We start from the raw sequence: 14,692 nt of genomic DNA, 5'->3' as shown, positions 1-14,692 counted from the left end.
ACAGACAAAACCCAAACTCTTGTTTATAGAGATTTCGTTTCGTGTCAAACTTGATTTGTTTGTTCAATTCAAGTTTCACTCATTTTAAGGTTTATTTACTCATTTATATTAGTACCTATTGTATGTGTATTTGCTGTGATTGTTCATTTAATTTATGTTCGTTTTGGGTTTCATTTACTCTTTAATAGTAATTTCTGGTCGTTTTGTGTTTGAGTTATTATAGGTTTCTATTTCTTCTGGTTTTTACCTTAATGTGGCCTTTTCTTTTTTCTTTTTTAATTTTTTTTCGAAGATTTTTTTTTTAATTAATTTCTGTTCGTTTTTTTATTGCAAAAGTTTCAAATTTTTTAAAGTACCCTATTTCGAGATAATTTTTTATTCCAAAATTAATTAGTAGTTTTGGCAAGAACTAATAAGATTAAACTGTGTATTTGATATATCATTATATTAATTGCTGAAAGCTCACCTGCTCAAGGTTTATTTTCACCTAGGGCCGGATTTAAAGCTTTGACGCTTCTAGGCCCAAGCGTTTTTGCCGTTCCGTTTTTGCAAGATTTTCGGGGATATGCCTATCCCCAAAACTTCGGGAGTATTGAAAGCCCCGGGGCCTAGTGGGCCTATCGGTAAATCCTGGTCTGGTTTCACTGCAATTTTCTTTTTATTTCCAATGTTGTAATAAGTACAAAAGAAAATATTTGTAATATAATTCGTTTTAGTAAAGAAGCAAATACGTAGTAGGTCTTATACTTTTACGGTTAGGGAAACGGGCAGTAGCCATACTCTTGAGTAATGAAGAATTTGGCTGTCTTGAACAGTTTTGGAAAGAGCTAATAAAATTAAACCGAATTCCCATGTTTTTTGGAATAGAAAATCGTTAATAGTTTTTATGGCACTTGGTATTTACCAAGTGACATATAGCGATCGCAAATTCTGTCGGTCTGTCTGTCCCGGTTTTGTTTTGTTTGCACAAATTGACTTGATGGGCCCTGCAGAGAAAGCCAGGGGTCAGCTCACTTAATTTTGGAATAAGATATCGTTCATCATAAGTTTTTTGAGTGGGAATGGTGGTTTGGTTTATCTGATTTTTGAACTATTTTCAAAACCCTTGTATAAGAACCTTATATGCCCCCCCCGGACAAAACATACAACACTTGCCCCAGGGCTCTGAGGGGTTGTGTTAACTCTGGAGTTTTTAATATCTGATCTTTTGACTTATTTTAACAGAATGGCTATCTCAAAAATTCGATCGGATGGAATTGCGGTAAAGAAGGCAGGAGGGCTAGTTGCCCTCCAGTTCCTTTTGACTCTTAAGATGGAACTAGAACTCTCAATTTCCAATAGAAAGATCCCCCGACGAAGCTATATGATTATTCCTTCCATAAAACCTTATATGCCCCGGGTATAATTTATATCACGTGCCACCGGTTTCTGGGGGGGGGGCTGTGTAAGTCCTGGAGTTTTTATTATATGATTCTTGGTCCATTTTGGACAAAATCAAAATCTCAAAAATTTAATCGGACGCATTTGGAAAAAAGACGGTTGGTGGAGGGGGGGGGGGCTAGTTGCCCTCAGACTACTTTTGACTGTCAAAAAGGCAACTAGAACTCAAAATTTCTATCCATTTGAGTCATATCCGAAGTTTAACTCTTCTATAAAAACCTTATATGCCTCCATGCATAATTTACAACCCTTCCCGTTGGCTCGGGGGGGGGGGGGGTACGTTGACCCCAAAGTTTTGTTATCTGATTGGTGGACTATTTAATAAAAACGGCTATTTCAAAATTAATGCGTTTGAGGAGAAGAGCGTGTGTGACAGGGGGGGGGGGGTAGATGCCCTCTGTTTACTCTTGACTCTTAAAAAGGTAACTAGAACTTCCAGTTTCCAATCAAATTAGCCGCCTCTGAAGTTTATGTGACCATCCTTCACATAAAAACATTATTTGACCCGGTGCATAACTTCCAACACTTGCCCGCTGGCTCTGGGGGGTTGTTTCAAACCCGGAATTTTTGTTATTTTATCTTTAAACTATTTTGAACAAAATGTCTATCTCAAAATTTTAATCGGATGTATTTAGGGAAAAAAGACCTTGGGGGGGGGGGCTAGTTGCCTTCTGATCACTCTTGACTCTTAAAAAAGGCGCTAGAAATTCCGATTTATAATCGAACGAGTCCCCTCTGAAGTTTATACTACCATCCTTTCTATGAAAACCTTGTATGCCTCGGGGGCATAACGTACAACACTTTCCCCCGGATTCGGGGAGGCTGTGTTGTCCCTGGAGTTCTTGTTACGCGATTTTTTGCAATTTTGATAATAATTGCTCTTGATAATAATAAATAAAAAATTGATCACTTTTGACTCCTAAGAAGGGAACTAGAATTTGAATTTCTCATTATTTGAGTCTCCTCCGAAATTTATACGACCACCTCTTCCATAAAACCTTTTATATCCCCGGAGTACAAGTTACAGTCCTTAGTTCCCCCAGTGCTCTGGGAGGGGGACATGTTGACCCCAAAGCTTTTGTTATTTGGTCGTTGGATTATTTCAAAGAAAATGGCTAACTCAAATCCATCAGATGCATTTGAGGAAAAGAGGGTGTAGTGGGGGAAGGGAGGGGCAGATGCCCTCTGACCACTTTTTACTCTTAAAGGGGCAGCTGGAACTTTCAATTTCCGATCAAATGGGCTACCTCTGAACTCTGTTTGACCACCCCTGACATAAAAACCTTGTGTACCCTGGGGCATACGCTTGCCACTGTGCTCTGGGGCGTTGTGTCGACCCTGGAGTTTGTTATCTGATCTTTGAACTATTTTCAAAAGATGGCTATCTAAAAAATTTTATTGGATGGGTTTGGGGAAAAAAAGGTGGGTGGGGATTAGTTGCACTTCAATCTCTTTTGAATCTTAAAAAGTGCACTAGAACTTTTAATATTCAATCAAATGAGCCCTCTCTGAAGTTTATACGAGCACCCCTTTTGTAAGAACCCTATATGCCCCCAGGCCATAACTTACAACGCCTGCCTCCGAACCCTGGGAGTTACGTCGACCCTGGATTTTTTGTTACATGATCATTGAGGCATTTTTAACAAAATGGCTTTCTTGAAATTTGTATCGGATGTATTTGGGGAAAAATGGTTTGGGGGGGGGGCTAGTTGCCCTCTGATCAGTTTTGACTCTTAAAAGGGCACTAAAACTTTCAATTTCCAATTGAATAAAAGAATAGTAGTCCTCTTCCATAGGAAGTACCTCTTGGAAAAAAAGAATAGTAGTAATAATATATTGGAGCCATATGGCCTTTACTATAGGCAATGCTATAGCGTTGCCTCTGAAAGTAGGTGAATGCAATGAATTCGCAAAAAGCAGAATAGCCACGCCCCAGGTTTTTTTCAGAAAGGGAAAAAGAAGTTTTTAAGAATAGGAAGATAAGTTAGCGAACCAAGTATAAAATATTGGAAACTACAGTGATGACAGTGATCAAGTATGGTTGTGAGCTTTGGGTGCTACGGACGACGAAGAAGGATTTATTATATGTTTTCCAGAGGAATTGTCAACGGATAGTTGAATGACCGTAGGAAGGATTTAAAAAATGAGAAACTTAGGAGGGAGTAAAGAGGGAAGCTTCGAATAGACTAGGATGGAGGAGGAGCTTCCGAAGCTGTGCTGACCTCGGGCGGCTTGATGCTGCAGTGAGCTGGTAGTTGTAGTAGTACTAGTATATGCTTTTCAAGTTCATTGTCGTGGCTATGACGTAGAAACATGTTTTTTTTTCTATTGAGTCATTTATTGTTGCTGGATTAATTGTATTTTAAGTTCTCCACTCAACCAAAATATAGTAACGCTCACAATCAGATTATTATTACGGATCGTATAAGAAGAAATGTGCTCCACTTGTATGTATAATATCCTCGTTTATGTGTGTAGTTCCTATAAAATATTTTGATGCTGCAGCGTTTAAATCCTCTATGATGGATCTTAGTATAAAAACTGAATTGTGCTTGGGTGTTTTAGTACAGAAAAGTTTTTCTTTTTTCGGGGGGGGGGGGGGGCAACCCAATTATAAACTGACTAGTTTGTAGCTGCCTCTTGAGCTCTGTGGGGCTGGGGATCTTGCCTACCAGGGATTTATGGGTCTCAACGGGAGTTTTGTCACAGAGCAGTGTACTTTAAGTTTAGTTATTTCCTTTTTTTAATTAAACCCGATTGAGCTGCAAAAGTATTCTAATTTAAAAAGAAGTAAATTAAATATCAGTTTGTGTGTTACAAACAGGAAAATGGCTGGGTCATAAGTTGTTTAGATTAAAAACATGAATGGATCCTTAAGGAGGCCCTAGATGGTCAATTATTTTAATCAAAAGGTTCTGTCAGTCGATTGACTCAAGCATGATTGACCGTCTAGGAAGCTGTTTGTCGCTTGAACCAAGCGTTGACGGTGATTGATAGAAATTTTGAATGACTAAATCATTTTCATCAAAAGGAGTGTGTTAGATTAGCTTTGGTCGAGATTGAAGGGTCGATTGAGGATTAATTGAAGCACACGTCAGTGGATGTTTGATCAAAATGGTTGACCGTCTATGGCCTCCATAGAATTTGCAATTAGGCTTAGTGAAATCTCCTGCCAACCCTGCATTGGCACAGTCAACTCGCAACTTCATTATATTTAGAAAGGTAATCCAATCAAGTTTTGGGGAAGCAGCAAAATAAGGAACACTTTTGTCCAGAATTTATAAAGTAAAAAAGCTTTTATGTATATCACGTTTTCCGTATTTTGTTTTGGTTAGGGAGTTCTAGATACCTGTACAAACTTTAGGTACGCCACTGTTTACCAACTAACTTTTTTTTCCTAGATAAAGCCAACGCGTACCTCACGCCAGGCTGCCAAACGAAAGACTTCTACGCCGCCAGTAGCTACTACACCTGTTATAAATATTGCATCAAGAGCCATTTCACCGATTATGAAACCGCAACAGGGAAATGTTGTGAAAGTAAACCAGCAGACGGTTGTAAGTGATCATTTCTTCTTGTATTTTTAAAGGGAAAAAAGTTGGCGACCAACATGGCAAATATAGGGAGCAATTGGGAGAATCTTAAGAATCCTTGCCATGGGATATCCTGCTGTTCACCAATTTTGCTTTGATAACACTGAATTTATATCAAACAAAAGTAGGGAAGCGTTGACTGTTTCTTTTTTTTAAGTTTTTATTTTATTTGGAAGGCTGATTGACAATTTTTTTTTTCAGGTTCAGGATTAAAATTTTAGGTTTTATCTTGAGCATTCGGTTTTTCCAGCAAGGATTAACATATTTTGACATAAGTAGTGTTTTGATAATCGAAGTTGAATTTAATTTGAAAAGCTAAAATCGAATTTTGTCTATTTTGACTAATCAAAAGCTAATAAAAACAAAGAAAATGTAAAGATTTGAAGCAAGCTTTGTGCGTTTCATACTTATAAATTCTGAATTTTAAAAAGTAGCGTAAGGGGAACTAATTATCTATTCAAGGAGTTGGGGTAGTTTTTGCTCGCCTGAAGTTGATATGTCTATTTAATACCATTCAAAATACTATTTTGATACTTTATTTTTATATCTCATTACCTGTACAATATTCGGGGAGGTGGTAAATCTCATGGGGACCGTCAAACCTCCTTACTTCCACGAGGCTTAGAAGAAGCTCCAAGCAGGATTGAAACCTGTATGTCTGCACATCTGGATTCCGCAGTGAAGGGTGCCGCCGCGACGGCTAGTAATAGGAATCTTGGTTGTCATGTGTACTGCCTATTATATTTCTTTTTCATCTGAAACTTGAGTAAAGCTGGGTTTACATGACCATTTACTATTTATTAAACAAAAGTAGAGTTTAAAAACTTGAACATTATAAAGCATAACCACCAAAGTAAAGTAGACCGCTAAGCAAAGAACTGGTAAATGGAGAAAGAACAAAGTTTATAAAAAGACCATCCTAAGTCGTAATGTAAATTACATCTATGTTATTCGAATACAAAAAACTGAAAATGTATAGGTGGTATGGACGCTGGTAGAAGGTAAGGGGGAGGGAATTAAAACAGGGAAATGTGAAAATCTTCGATTTACATCTTGTTAGAAACAGCAGGTGGTAGCATTTGACGTCCCCTCCTTCCTCACCTAGAAGATTCTCGGTGGAGAACATTGCTGATTTCTGAGTTAGTTTTATTTTGATTCTATTGAAATATGCATTATTTTTAAATAACAATCGTGCATCAGCCCTGATTGACTTTTCATTTCTGAAAATCAAATTCAATCCATTTTAGAGATGTAGACGTGTTTTTTTCATTTCTAGAGCGTATTTTACCCCTCTTCTATGGTTGCGTGGTTGCTCGTACAAATTACTACCCCCTCTCCTTTTTTTGCCATTGTGTTATTTAGGAATTTACGATAACCACACTTTATGACGGTGCGGACACGTGGAAATTGTCCCCCGAAAAACGGTAAATATCTGTTTAATAGTGATACAACATTCATTGTAAGAAGTGTGTCACTGAAAAGAAAAACATATTGAATACCAATTATTATAAAATCTTGTTGTGTTACCAAAATATACTATTTCTTATTTTTAAATGAAATTTAATTCGCGTCAATACTCGAATGATTTTGATTTTTTTTTTTCAAGTGTTGAAAAAACACACGTTTAATACCAATTATTATATAATCTAATTCTATTATAAAAATATACTATGCCTCATTTTTAAATGAACTAAAGGTCGCGTCAAAACCCGAATGATTGATTCAGTTTGAATTTATCAACTGAATTTTTTCTTAAGGAAATTCCCAGATTTGACCGTTTGAGGTGTATAAGATAAACCACTAACGTTCTATGTAGATCAGGATCAACAAACTAATTCAGTTTGGTAGTTATGTCCTCGGAAAGACATTTGAATTCAAATAAAAAATTGAATTAAAAAAGTTATCTGCACATTCTCTCAACATATAATTTTGATCTCCATCTTTTTAGGAATGTATCTGGACGAATTAGTTTTTTTGCACCAATACTTCATTGGCTCGAAATAAAAATAAATTAATTGTTTGTCTATGTTTATTAGAATTTCCAAATAAACCCCAAGTCTCCTACATTCTTAACCTACAGTTTTTTAATTCGAAAATTGTTAGCTTTTGTTTTGTTTACGCTGCGGAAAAAGAGTGGCTTTTGAGTGACGTCGAAGTCAGGATTTCTGTTGGGCTGCAGACGGTTGTTTTCTGGAACAGTAATTATAACACCCGAACCAAAAGATGATGTGGTTTTATTATGTCCTCCAAGATCTGTTGCTTCAACAGCCCCTGAAAAAGAAAACAGCTTTTTAATATCAGTTGTAGCTCATATCCTATGATTGAGGTCATCATAATCGGGAAAACCTCTCTAGGATTTTCTCTAGAAATGAGTTTGTATTTTCCATGGCAGTCAAGTGAACTATTGAGCCATATACATGAAAACCACACAAATCAGGGGAACTGATAAATTTAGGTAAAATAGGATGGAACTTTCTTTAAGGAAACATACGAACAGTATTTATTTAAAAATTTATGTTTTCTGGGATTGTAAAAAGCTGGAATTATATGGTAATATATACGAAATTATACGAAAAACTGTTCAAATCTAAGATGGAATATGGATTCAAAGTTCCCCACCCTCCCTAGTTAAGTGCCTAGCTTGAAATACTTCTTTCACAAGAAGTAGAGATTTTCCTCTCATCTCTAAGGCTTAAGTATCGTTTTTTTCGAAAAGTTCTTCTCAATTACGTCTTGCGTATCTTTCTTTTTCTTTCTTTAATGTCGAGGCCTCTATACCGTACTAAACTACACTTATTACTGTCATCTCAAATGTCTTAAGTTTTGACTTTTCTCCAGTTTTTTTGGCATTCAATAATAATAAACAAATAATAAAAAAGTCTTTTTCAAACAGTTTCTGGTAACGAACTGTGACGGAGGAGCGATTCGTCTTAGATTTGGATTTTGATAAGACGATTCTGGGGGAAAAAGTGGAGGGGGAGGTGGTCTAGTTGCCCACCAATTTTTTCGGTCACCTAAAAAGGGGGCTAGAATTTTCTGTTCGAATTAGCCCTCTTCTCATATTCTAGGACCACTGGGCTGGCGATCACCCCTGAAAAAAAACGCATCTGTGATCTTTCTTCTGGAAAAAAATACAAAATTCCATATATTTGCAGATAGGAGCTTCAAACTTATTCAGTAGGGTTCTCTGACGCTGAGTCTGATGTTATGATTATCATTAAGATCACTTGACATTTAGGGAGTGTTTCCCCCTTTTTTTTCGGAAATCAGAAAAAAATTTCTCAGACTCTTAACCTTTGACGAGTAAGGCTAAACTTAATGAAATTAATATATTTGAAATCAGCATAAAAAGCCGATTCTTTTTCTTTATCTATTGGTATCAAAATCAGTTTGACTCTTACTCACAGCTCTGTTTTTTAAAACAATAAAAAACGTTAGAGTTAAGAGCGAGGCATTGAGGAGGGGACAACCCCTTTCATATATGAAATAATTTATGTTCGTTTGAAGTTTTCATATCGCTCTTTACTTTCAGTAGAGAATACTCTTTTTTATTTAATTATACATTAGTACGGGATGCCCCACCTTTTTTTGTGCGTGTTTAAGGTAGCGGTCCGCAATATGCGGCTCGCGAGCCGCACAAAGTTCTTTCGCCGCCAAAATATGGCTCTTAAAAACCCTTTGTCGTTGTGATTAGGCGTCTTCCACAATCAAAATGAGCCTTAAATTAAACAACAAAACGTTACAACTTCTTGTATCGAACGTTTCAACATCAATATTTAGAAAATGGCCGTATTCCACACTATTTTTCTCCACTTAAATTATCCTTACAAAGTTTAGAGTTTAGAGATTATTCGTTAATAAATTTACAACTAAAGCGCTTCAACGTAGTCTCCGCCGTAGGACGAGGCTAGGACGGAACAGGGTAGAAACAAAAAATAAAAGAATCATACCAAGAAAAAACGGACCAGCTAAGCAAGGGAAATAATACGAAAATAGCTTTAAAAATGAATATAACTAAAATAATACTCTAAAAAACATCTAAACCCAGCCCAGAGACTGTGACTCCAGGAGAGACCAGAAACAAACCCCAATTATTAACTAGACATTCTTTGACATTCTTTTTCAAGATACCAAACGACTGGCAGCTTTTTTCAGACTCTGAAATCGTGTTCCGGATCACATTACAAACTATCAGGGGATCGAAGTCAGACCCTAATAACCCTAGCGAGTATAAGCAATAAAAAATAAACAATAGCCACGTTTTTACGGATAATAGATGTGGCTTTTCATTAGTTGTACTGTCATGAAGAGGTTATTTGACTCTTAACAAACAGGTTTGTGATAATTGGTTTAATGTATCTTCTTAACTGTTTCAATTGTCTTATAAGAAATCAGTATGCTAGTTTTATCTGAACCAAACTTCCTTTGATCAGAAAGTCTTGTCTCACTAAAATGTTTTTAGCTGAGCTATTTAAATGATTTTGAAAGTTAGATTTGGCTTTGCCAGATTACTGAAGTATGGCGCTCCGAATAGCGGATGAAGATTTACTACATATTTTCGTGATAAATTGCCTGCGGATTGTTCTGGGTACCAGGCTGACTGATCGTATTTCAAACAGTAGGCTGTACGAAAAGTCTAATTCAATCCCGCTTTCTAGGACTATAAAAAGAAAGGTTGAGATGGTAAGGGTATGTTTTGCGGATGAAGGATGACAGATTGCGGAAGATTGTCCTTTTTGGCCAACCGTCTAGGGCTAAACGAGAAGCATGCTGTCTTCGTCTCGGGTGGGAGGATATCATAAAGAAAGATTTAAAGGAAACGGAAACTTCTTGGGAGGGTATAAAGAGAGAGGCTTTAAATAGATTTGGATTGAGGAGGAGCGTGCGTAGCTGTGTCAGCCTGAGGTGGCTTGGTGCTGCGGTGAGTTGTTAGTAGTAGTAGGTTACTGAAGTATTTGATCTATGAGGTATTGAAAGATGAAAATAAATTCTATAGTAGGTTCTATACACTTACCTATTCCTCGAACATAGTCCACTGTATCTGGTTTCCAAGTGGTAGCAATTCCGTATTTAAAAGTAATTCCTTGTTCCTCAATTGTTTTGACATCTAAAGGATTGTCTATATTTGAGATTCCACCATTAGAAGTACTCTGTCGAAAATGCTTCAGTGTATTTAATGACTGACCATTGCCATTATATACTTGTGTTCCAGGTATATCACGACACAAGGACTGTAGGTGAGAACCCGATTCTAAATGGTCTTCTGGACCTTTCATAATATTCCATGGACTGTGTCCACATGGATCGAATGGAGCTTGGGAATAATATGTTGGAAAGTCCGAATTATAGACCGGCCTTATTGTGGTGGAAAGCCATTGGGGATAGAATGGACTTTGGGTCGTATAATAAGCTGGATTAGGTCTGGGAGCTTCGTAATTCACATCTGGAAATGGGTATGTCTCTTCTCTTTTCCCATTGTAGACTCCTCCACCGATGACGGAAGGATTAGGCTCTCTTGGAGGTTGATCAATTATAGGATAATACAACGGGTCATAACCTTTTGTTGTCGTGTCATAATTTGGATTCGGAAAATAAACTGGAGGTTTGATGGCTGGTGGCTGATATGGCTTTGGTGTAGTAATGCGGCTATAATAAGGCGTTGTTGGCAATGTGTAATAAATTGGTTGTTTTGAAACTGGGGCTGGATTGATGAAAGTTTGTCCATAGTTTTGTTCATGATTTATTACAGGATATGTCGGTCTGGGAGAAAGTTGCTTATGTCCATGGTGGACCACGGACGAAATAGGCCAAGCCTGACAAGGAATCTGAGGCTTTGGGGGATAAATTATTGTAGAATATATAAATTCTGGCTTTTTAAATGGATATATGACTACCGGTTTACCTTTGGCACCATATACACTTGGCGGCTCCTGGGAATGATGATAGTGATAGACAGTATTTGTGGTTCCATAAACAGGCCTTGGTTTCAATGGTTGATACGGTTGATTCACGTAGTAAGGATACTGAATGGGCCGTGGCACTGGTTGTATCAAACTAGGGATGTTGTATGTCCCTTGATAACTTCCACACACTTGGCAAAGATTCTTTTGATTTTGATGCTTATTTATATTCCATGTTCTATCTTGTGCTTCTTTTTCTTCACTTTTCTCCCCTTTTAAGATACGAACCTCACTTGTTCCACTAGATACTGGTTTCCACTCTTTAATGTCCAGTTTAACGCAATTAGTTGCACCAAAAATAAGAAGTGTTAGTAGAAACATGGTAGAAACGCTACTGAAGAATTTTTAGAGATTCAGATATTTCTTTAGGGATTGAGATCAGAAGGCGGATGTAAAAAGTTTAAAAGCGTAATAAGAAAAATCTGCCAGAACCTATCAGGGAGTGTGACTAATATCCCAAGTAGTTAAATCTTGCTGTAAAATAGTAATTTACTTCATTTGAAACCGGGAAACGGATGGAAGCTATAAGAAAAAGTGAAAGTGATTATTCAAGCATTAATTACTATTTTCCACTCATGAAGGTTTTGTCAACACCCATGAAATCAACGAAATGACAAGGTCAAAATTGCTTGTCAAAAGAATAGAATATTTATTGTTTATACCCAAACCATTATCCCTTGGAACACGATTAGCGGGCTGTCTACCCTTGACTTTCAATTCCTGGAAATATGCATAAAAAAGGACACATTTTTCGTGTAATTAGGGCAGAAAATGTAGTTTTCCCCAGACGTGATATTTCAAAACGATATTTTCCCCTATCCTCCTTTAAAAAGTTAGATGGACGTTTTTAAGTCACAACGGAAGCTTTTTTAAGTTTGAATCTTGATACAAAATAGTTCCTGATATAATTTAAATACTACAGACAAATTTCATGTCACACATGCTTTTTTTACATATATATATATATATATATATATATATATATATATATATATATATATATATATATATATATATATATATATATATATATATATATATATATATATAAATATATATATATATATATATATATATATATATATATATATATATATATATATATATATATATATATTTATATTTATATATATATATATATATATATCCCAAGAGTGATTATATCATATTGAAGAAGTTGTGGTAGTTTTATTCGGAGAGGACTCGTTTCAACGTACATCGCAAAATCTAGTGCCCTTTTAATTTTAAATGACTAGCCACGGCCTGTGATAACCAAAAATTAAAAATACGCAAAAAACAATAACTGGAAAATAAGAAAAAATGTCGTTTCTAGCTATTGACCACTATCTAAATTAGTATTACTAGTAAAATGCTATTTTAAAAGCAAATTCAAGGGACTCAAGGGAGTCTCGAAAATAGTCTGAACCCCCTAAAAATGGTGTTGGGTTCGGATCAAAAAGTTCACCATTGGAATTGCCGTGGCTGAAAATCATATAGGAAACTTACAGTCTTCTGGCTTGAACAACCACTTTTGCATAGTTAAGTTACAGAGGAGATTGCGCCAGCAAAGTGACGTTTTCTGCCATTTTGTTTTACAAAACTTCAATTCTTGCACAAACACGGCTAAAAGCTGAAAAATGCAACTGCTAAGAGGACTAATCAATTTTTCATAATACCTGAATCAAAGAATTTTTGACCCCGCCCCTCCCCGGGTCTTAACAAACGAGGAAAATCTCTTCTTGCATGGTTTGCATGCGTCTCCTTAATTATTTCTGAAGAAAAATTCTACCAGGGCTAGCAAGCTGCCATAAGATCCCAGAGAGATGTCTAATGACTCATTTACAAGTAACCGCTCATATCTGTTTGCCTTTTGTCAATGCCGTAAAGTGTCATGTGGAACCAAAAGTGGCACTTTTGGGTGCCATTTCCGGAGTGAAATGGCTAAAAAGAACATAGAAAGGGTATCGTTGTAATCTTTGTGAACGTAAATCTGTAACCGGACGTCTACAATCCTTCTTGATTACTATTCCAAGCCCCCTAGTAAGGGAAAACTAAAAAAAAATTCTTTTGAACAAAAAATGCCCAGTGATTCCAGTGTACAGAGTATTATTCATTTTGGCATCTGTTATTTTTAGGTTCGTTTTAGGTCTTGTTTATAAATTCATAGTAATTCCTGTTCGTTTTAGGTTCGCCTCATTAGATGATCGTGTCTGCTCTGTATTTGATTATTTTTTACTTGAAAGCAACCCCAAAAGTAAATGAACCAAAGCGACCACCCCTCTCCCCACTTAAAAAACAAAAACAAGATTTTGTCTTAGAGGCAGAAAATTCCATAGGTTGCAAAAAATAGAAGACTAATTTGGAAGGCTCTTAAATTTCTTTCGTCGGCCATGATATCGATAAATTTTTTAGTATACAATTGTAGTTCTTTAAAAAAAAATGCAGTTTTGGGTAAAGCGCTATTTTTTAGAATTCGAAGAATCCTTGAGATTCTTTTAAGTTTCAGTTTTGCTCTTTACTTCCTTAAGAGAACCTTTTTTCAGATTAATTTTTGTTAGTTTTTTTTTTCTTAATATACTTTTTGCTATAGCGTTGCAAAAAGATCTTTGTTGAATTTTGGTAATGAAGCCAAAGATGTCAATGTGATATTTCTTTAGAATAGAACATTAAATATAGGTTTTTGTTTCTCCCCCTTAAAATTTTACACAAAAAATCTGACTTGTCAATTGTGAGAGTGGGGGGGGGGTCAAAAGGCTCCCTCCCCCTCTCTCGATTTTAAAGACAAATAATTTTGATAATTTTCATCGAAAATGTTCTTTTACTAGTATTTTCCGACTGATGTCTTAGATACGAAAAAATCCCTTTTCCAGCTGTTTTCTACCAGTTATTTTTGCTTTAATTATGTTGTTCTGTAATTTAGTAACAACCAGGCACGTTCCATTGCACTTACGTTGAATATGTAAATTACGCATTATTATAATTATCTGGTTATTCTTTAGTTTTCAGTCATAGGGTGGCAAGTCAGGAATTTCAATTGAATTAAAAAATTCCTGTGTAAATTTAATTCCTACTTCCTGTTTATATTTCAGAGAATCATAACTTTTATAGGATCTATATCCTCCTGGGAGGCCGTCGAAAATCTCAGCGTTAATTTTACTTACTTCTTTTTTGAGTGGCGCTAAAACAACGCGTTTTTTTCATTCTTTTGTAATTTCTATTTGTCTTCTAGCCACCTTTGATTTGTCTGTCATATAACCTGCTATGTTTTTGTTTGTGATTCAATATGATTCTTGCTGTCGCTTGTCTCCTAACCGGAGGTTTTGTTGTGCATCATTTTTGTTTACGACTATTTGTGATTTATAGTGATGCTCGTTGTCGTATATCTTCTAGCCACGAATTTCGTTGTTGTACTTTATTTTCGTTCATCATTACCTTGGACCTTTTTTTCCATCCTGTTTGCTTTATCTATTCGGGTTCATTCATCACCTTGTATAATTTCATATGCGCTATAGATAACAAAGATAGACACTTGAAAAAAAAATGCAAGGTGCTCTTTAAATGCTTGTGAATGTGCCGTCATTCACATGAAAATGTATCGTTTTTTTAATTAAGGCTCTAAATGAATTTTTTCAAACTTATAACCTATCCAGATCCTTTTTTTCAGGCCAGATAATTTTACTTCGCCAATTTTAAGAACAA

General features: G+C 36.0%; 2 protein-coding genes and 1 long non-coding RNA gene across 4 annotated transcripts in view; 1 reads left to right on the top strand and 2 right to left on the bottom strand.

The window, feature by feature from the left end:
• LOC136030984 (uncharacterized) overlaps positions 1-14,692 on the bottom strand; it is a 154,752-nt gene that overhangs the window by 3,754 nt on the left and 136,306 nt on the right. The gene's annotated exons all lie outside the window — the stretch shown is intronic.
• LOC136030981 (uncharacterized) overlaps positions 1-14,692 on the top strand; it is a 92,329-nt gene that overhangs the window by 18,181 nt on the left and 59,456 nt on the right. For both annotated transcript variants that reach the window (XM_065710136.1, XM_065710135.1), the window contains exon 4: positions 4,842-4,997. In XM_065710136.1, coding sequence (XP_065566208.1) covers positions 4,842-4,997 — 156 coding nt within the window. The remainder of the gene's footprint in view (positions 1-4,841; positions 4,998-14,692) is intronic.
• On the bottom strand, positions 5,811-11,342 carry LOC136030980 (adhesive plaque matrix protein-like). Its single transcript, XM_065710134.1, has 2 exons — positions 10,048-11,342; positions 5,811-7,304 (listed from the first exon to the last, which is right to left on the bottom strand). The coding sequence occupies exons 1-2, from the start codon at positions 11,312-11,314 to the stop codon at positions 7,108-7,110; spliced, it is 1,464 nt and encodes a 487-aa protein (XP_065566206.1). The 5' UTR covers positions 11,315-11,342; the 3' UTR covers positions 5,811-7,107.

This window comes from Artemia franciscana, chromosome 9 (assembly GCF_032884065.1).
Source record: "Artemia franciscana chromosome 9, ASM3288406v1, whole genome shotgun sequence".
Taxonomy (NCBI): Eukaryota; Metazoa; Arthropoda; class Branchiopoda; order Anostraca; family Artemiidae; genus Artemia; species Artemia franciscana.
The sequence above is the reverse complement of the archived record's forward strand: the minus strand, read 5'-3'. Positions and strand labels throughout refer to the sequence as shown.

Bases quoted from the DNA above. Each gene is read 5' to 3' on its own strand.
- LOC136030980 (XM_065710134.1), bottom strand. From the start codon at position 11,314: ATGTTTCTACTAACACTTCTTATTTTTGGTGCAACTAATTGCGTTAAA. The intron at 7,305-10,047 runs GTAAGTGTATAG...TTTCTTTTTCAG, and splicing joins GGACTATGTTCGAGGAATAG to GGGCTGTTGAAGCAACAGAT.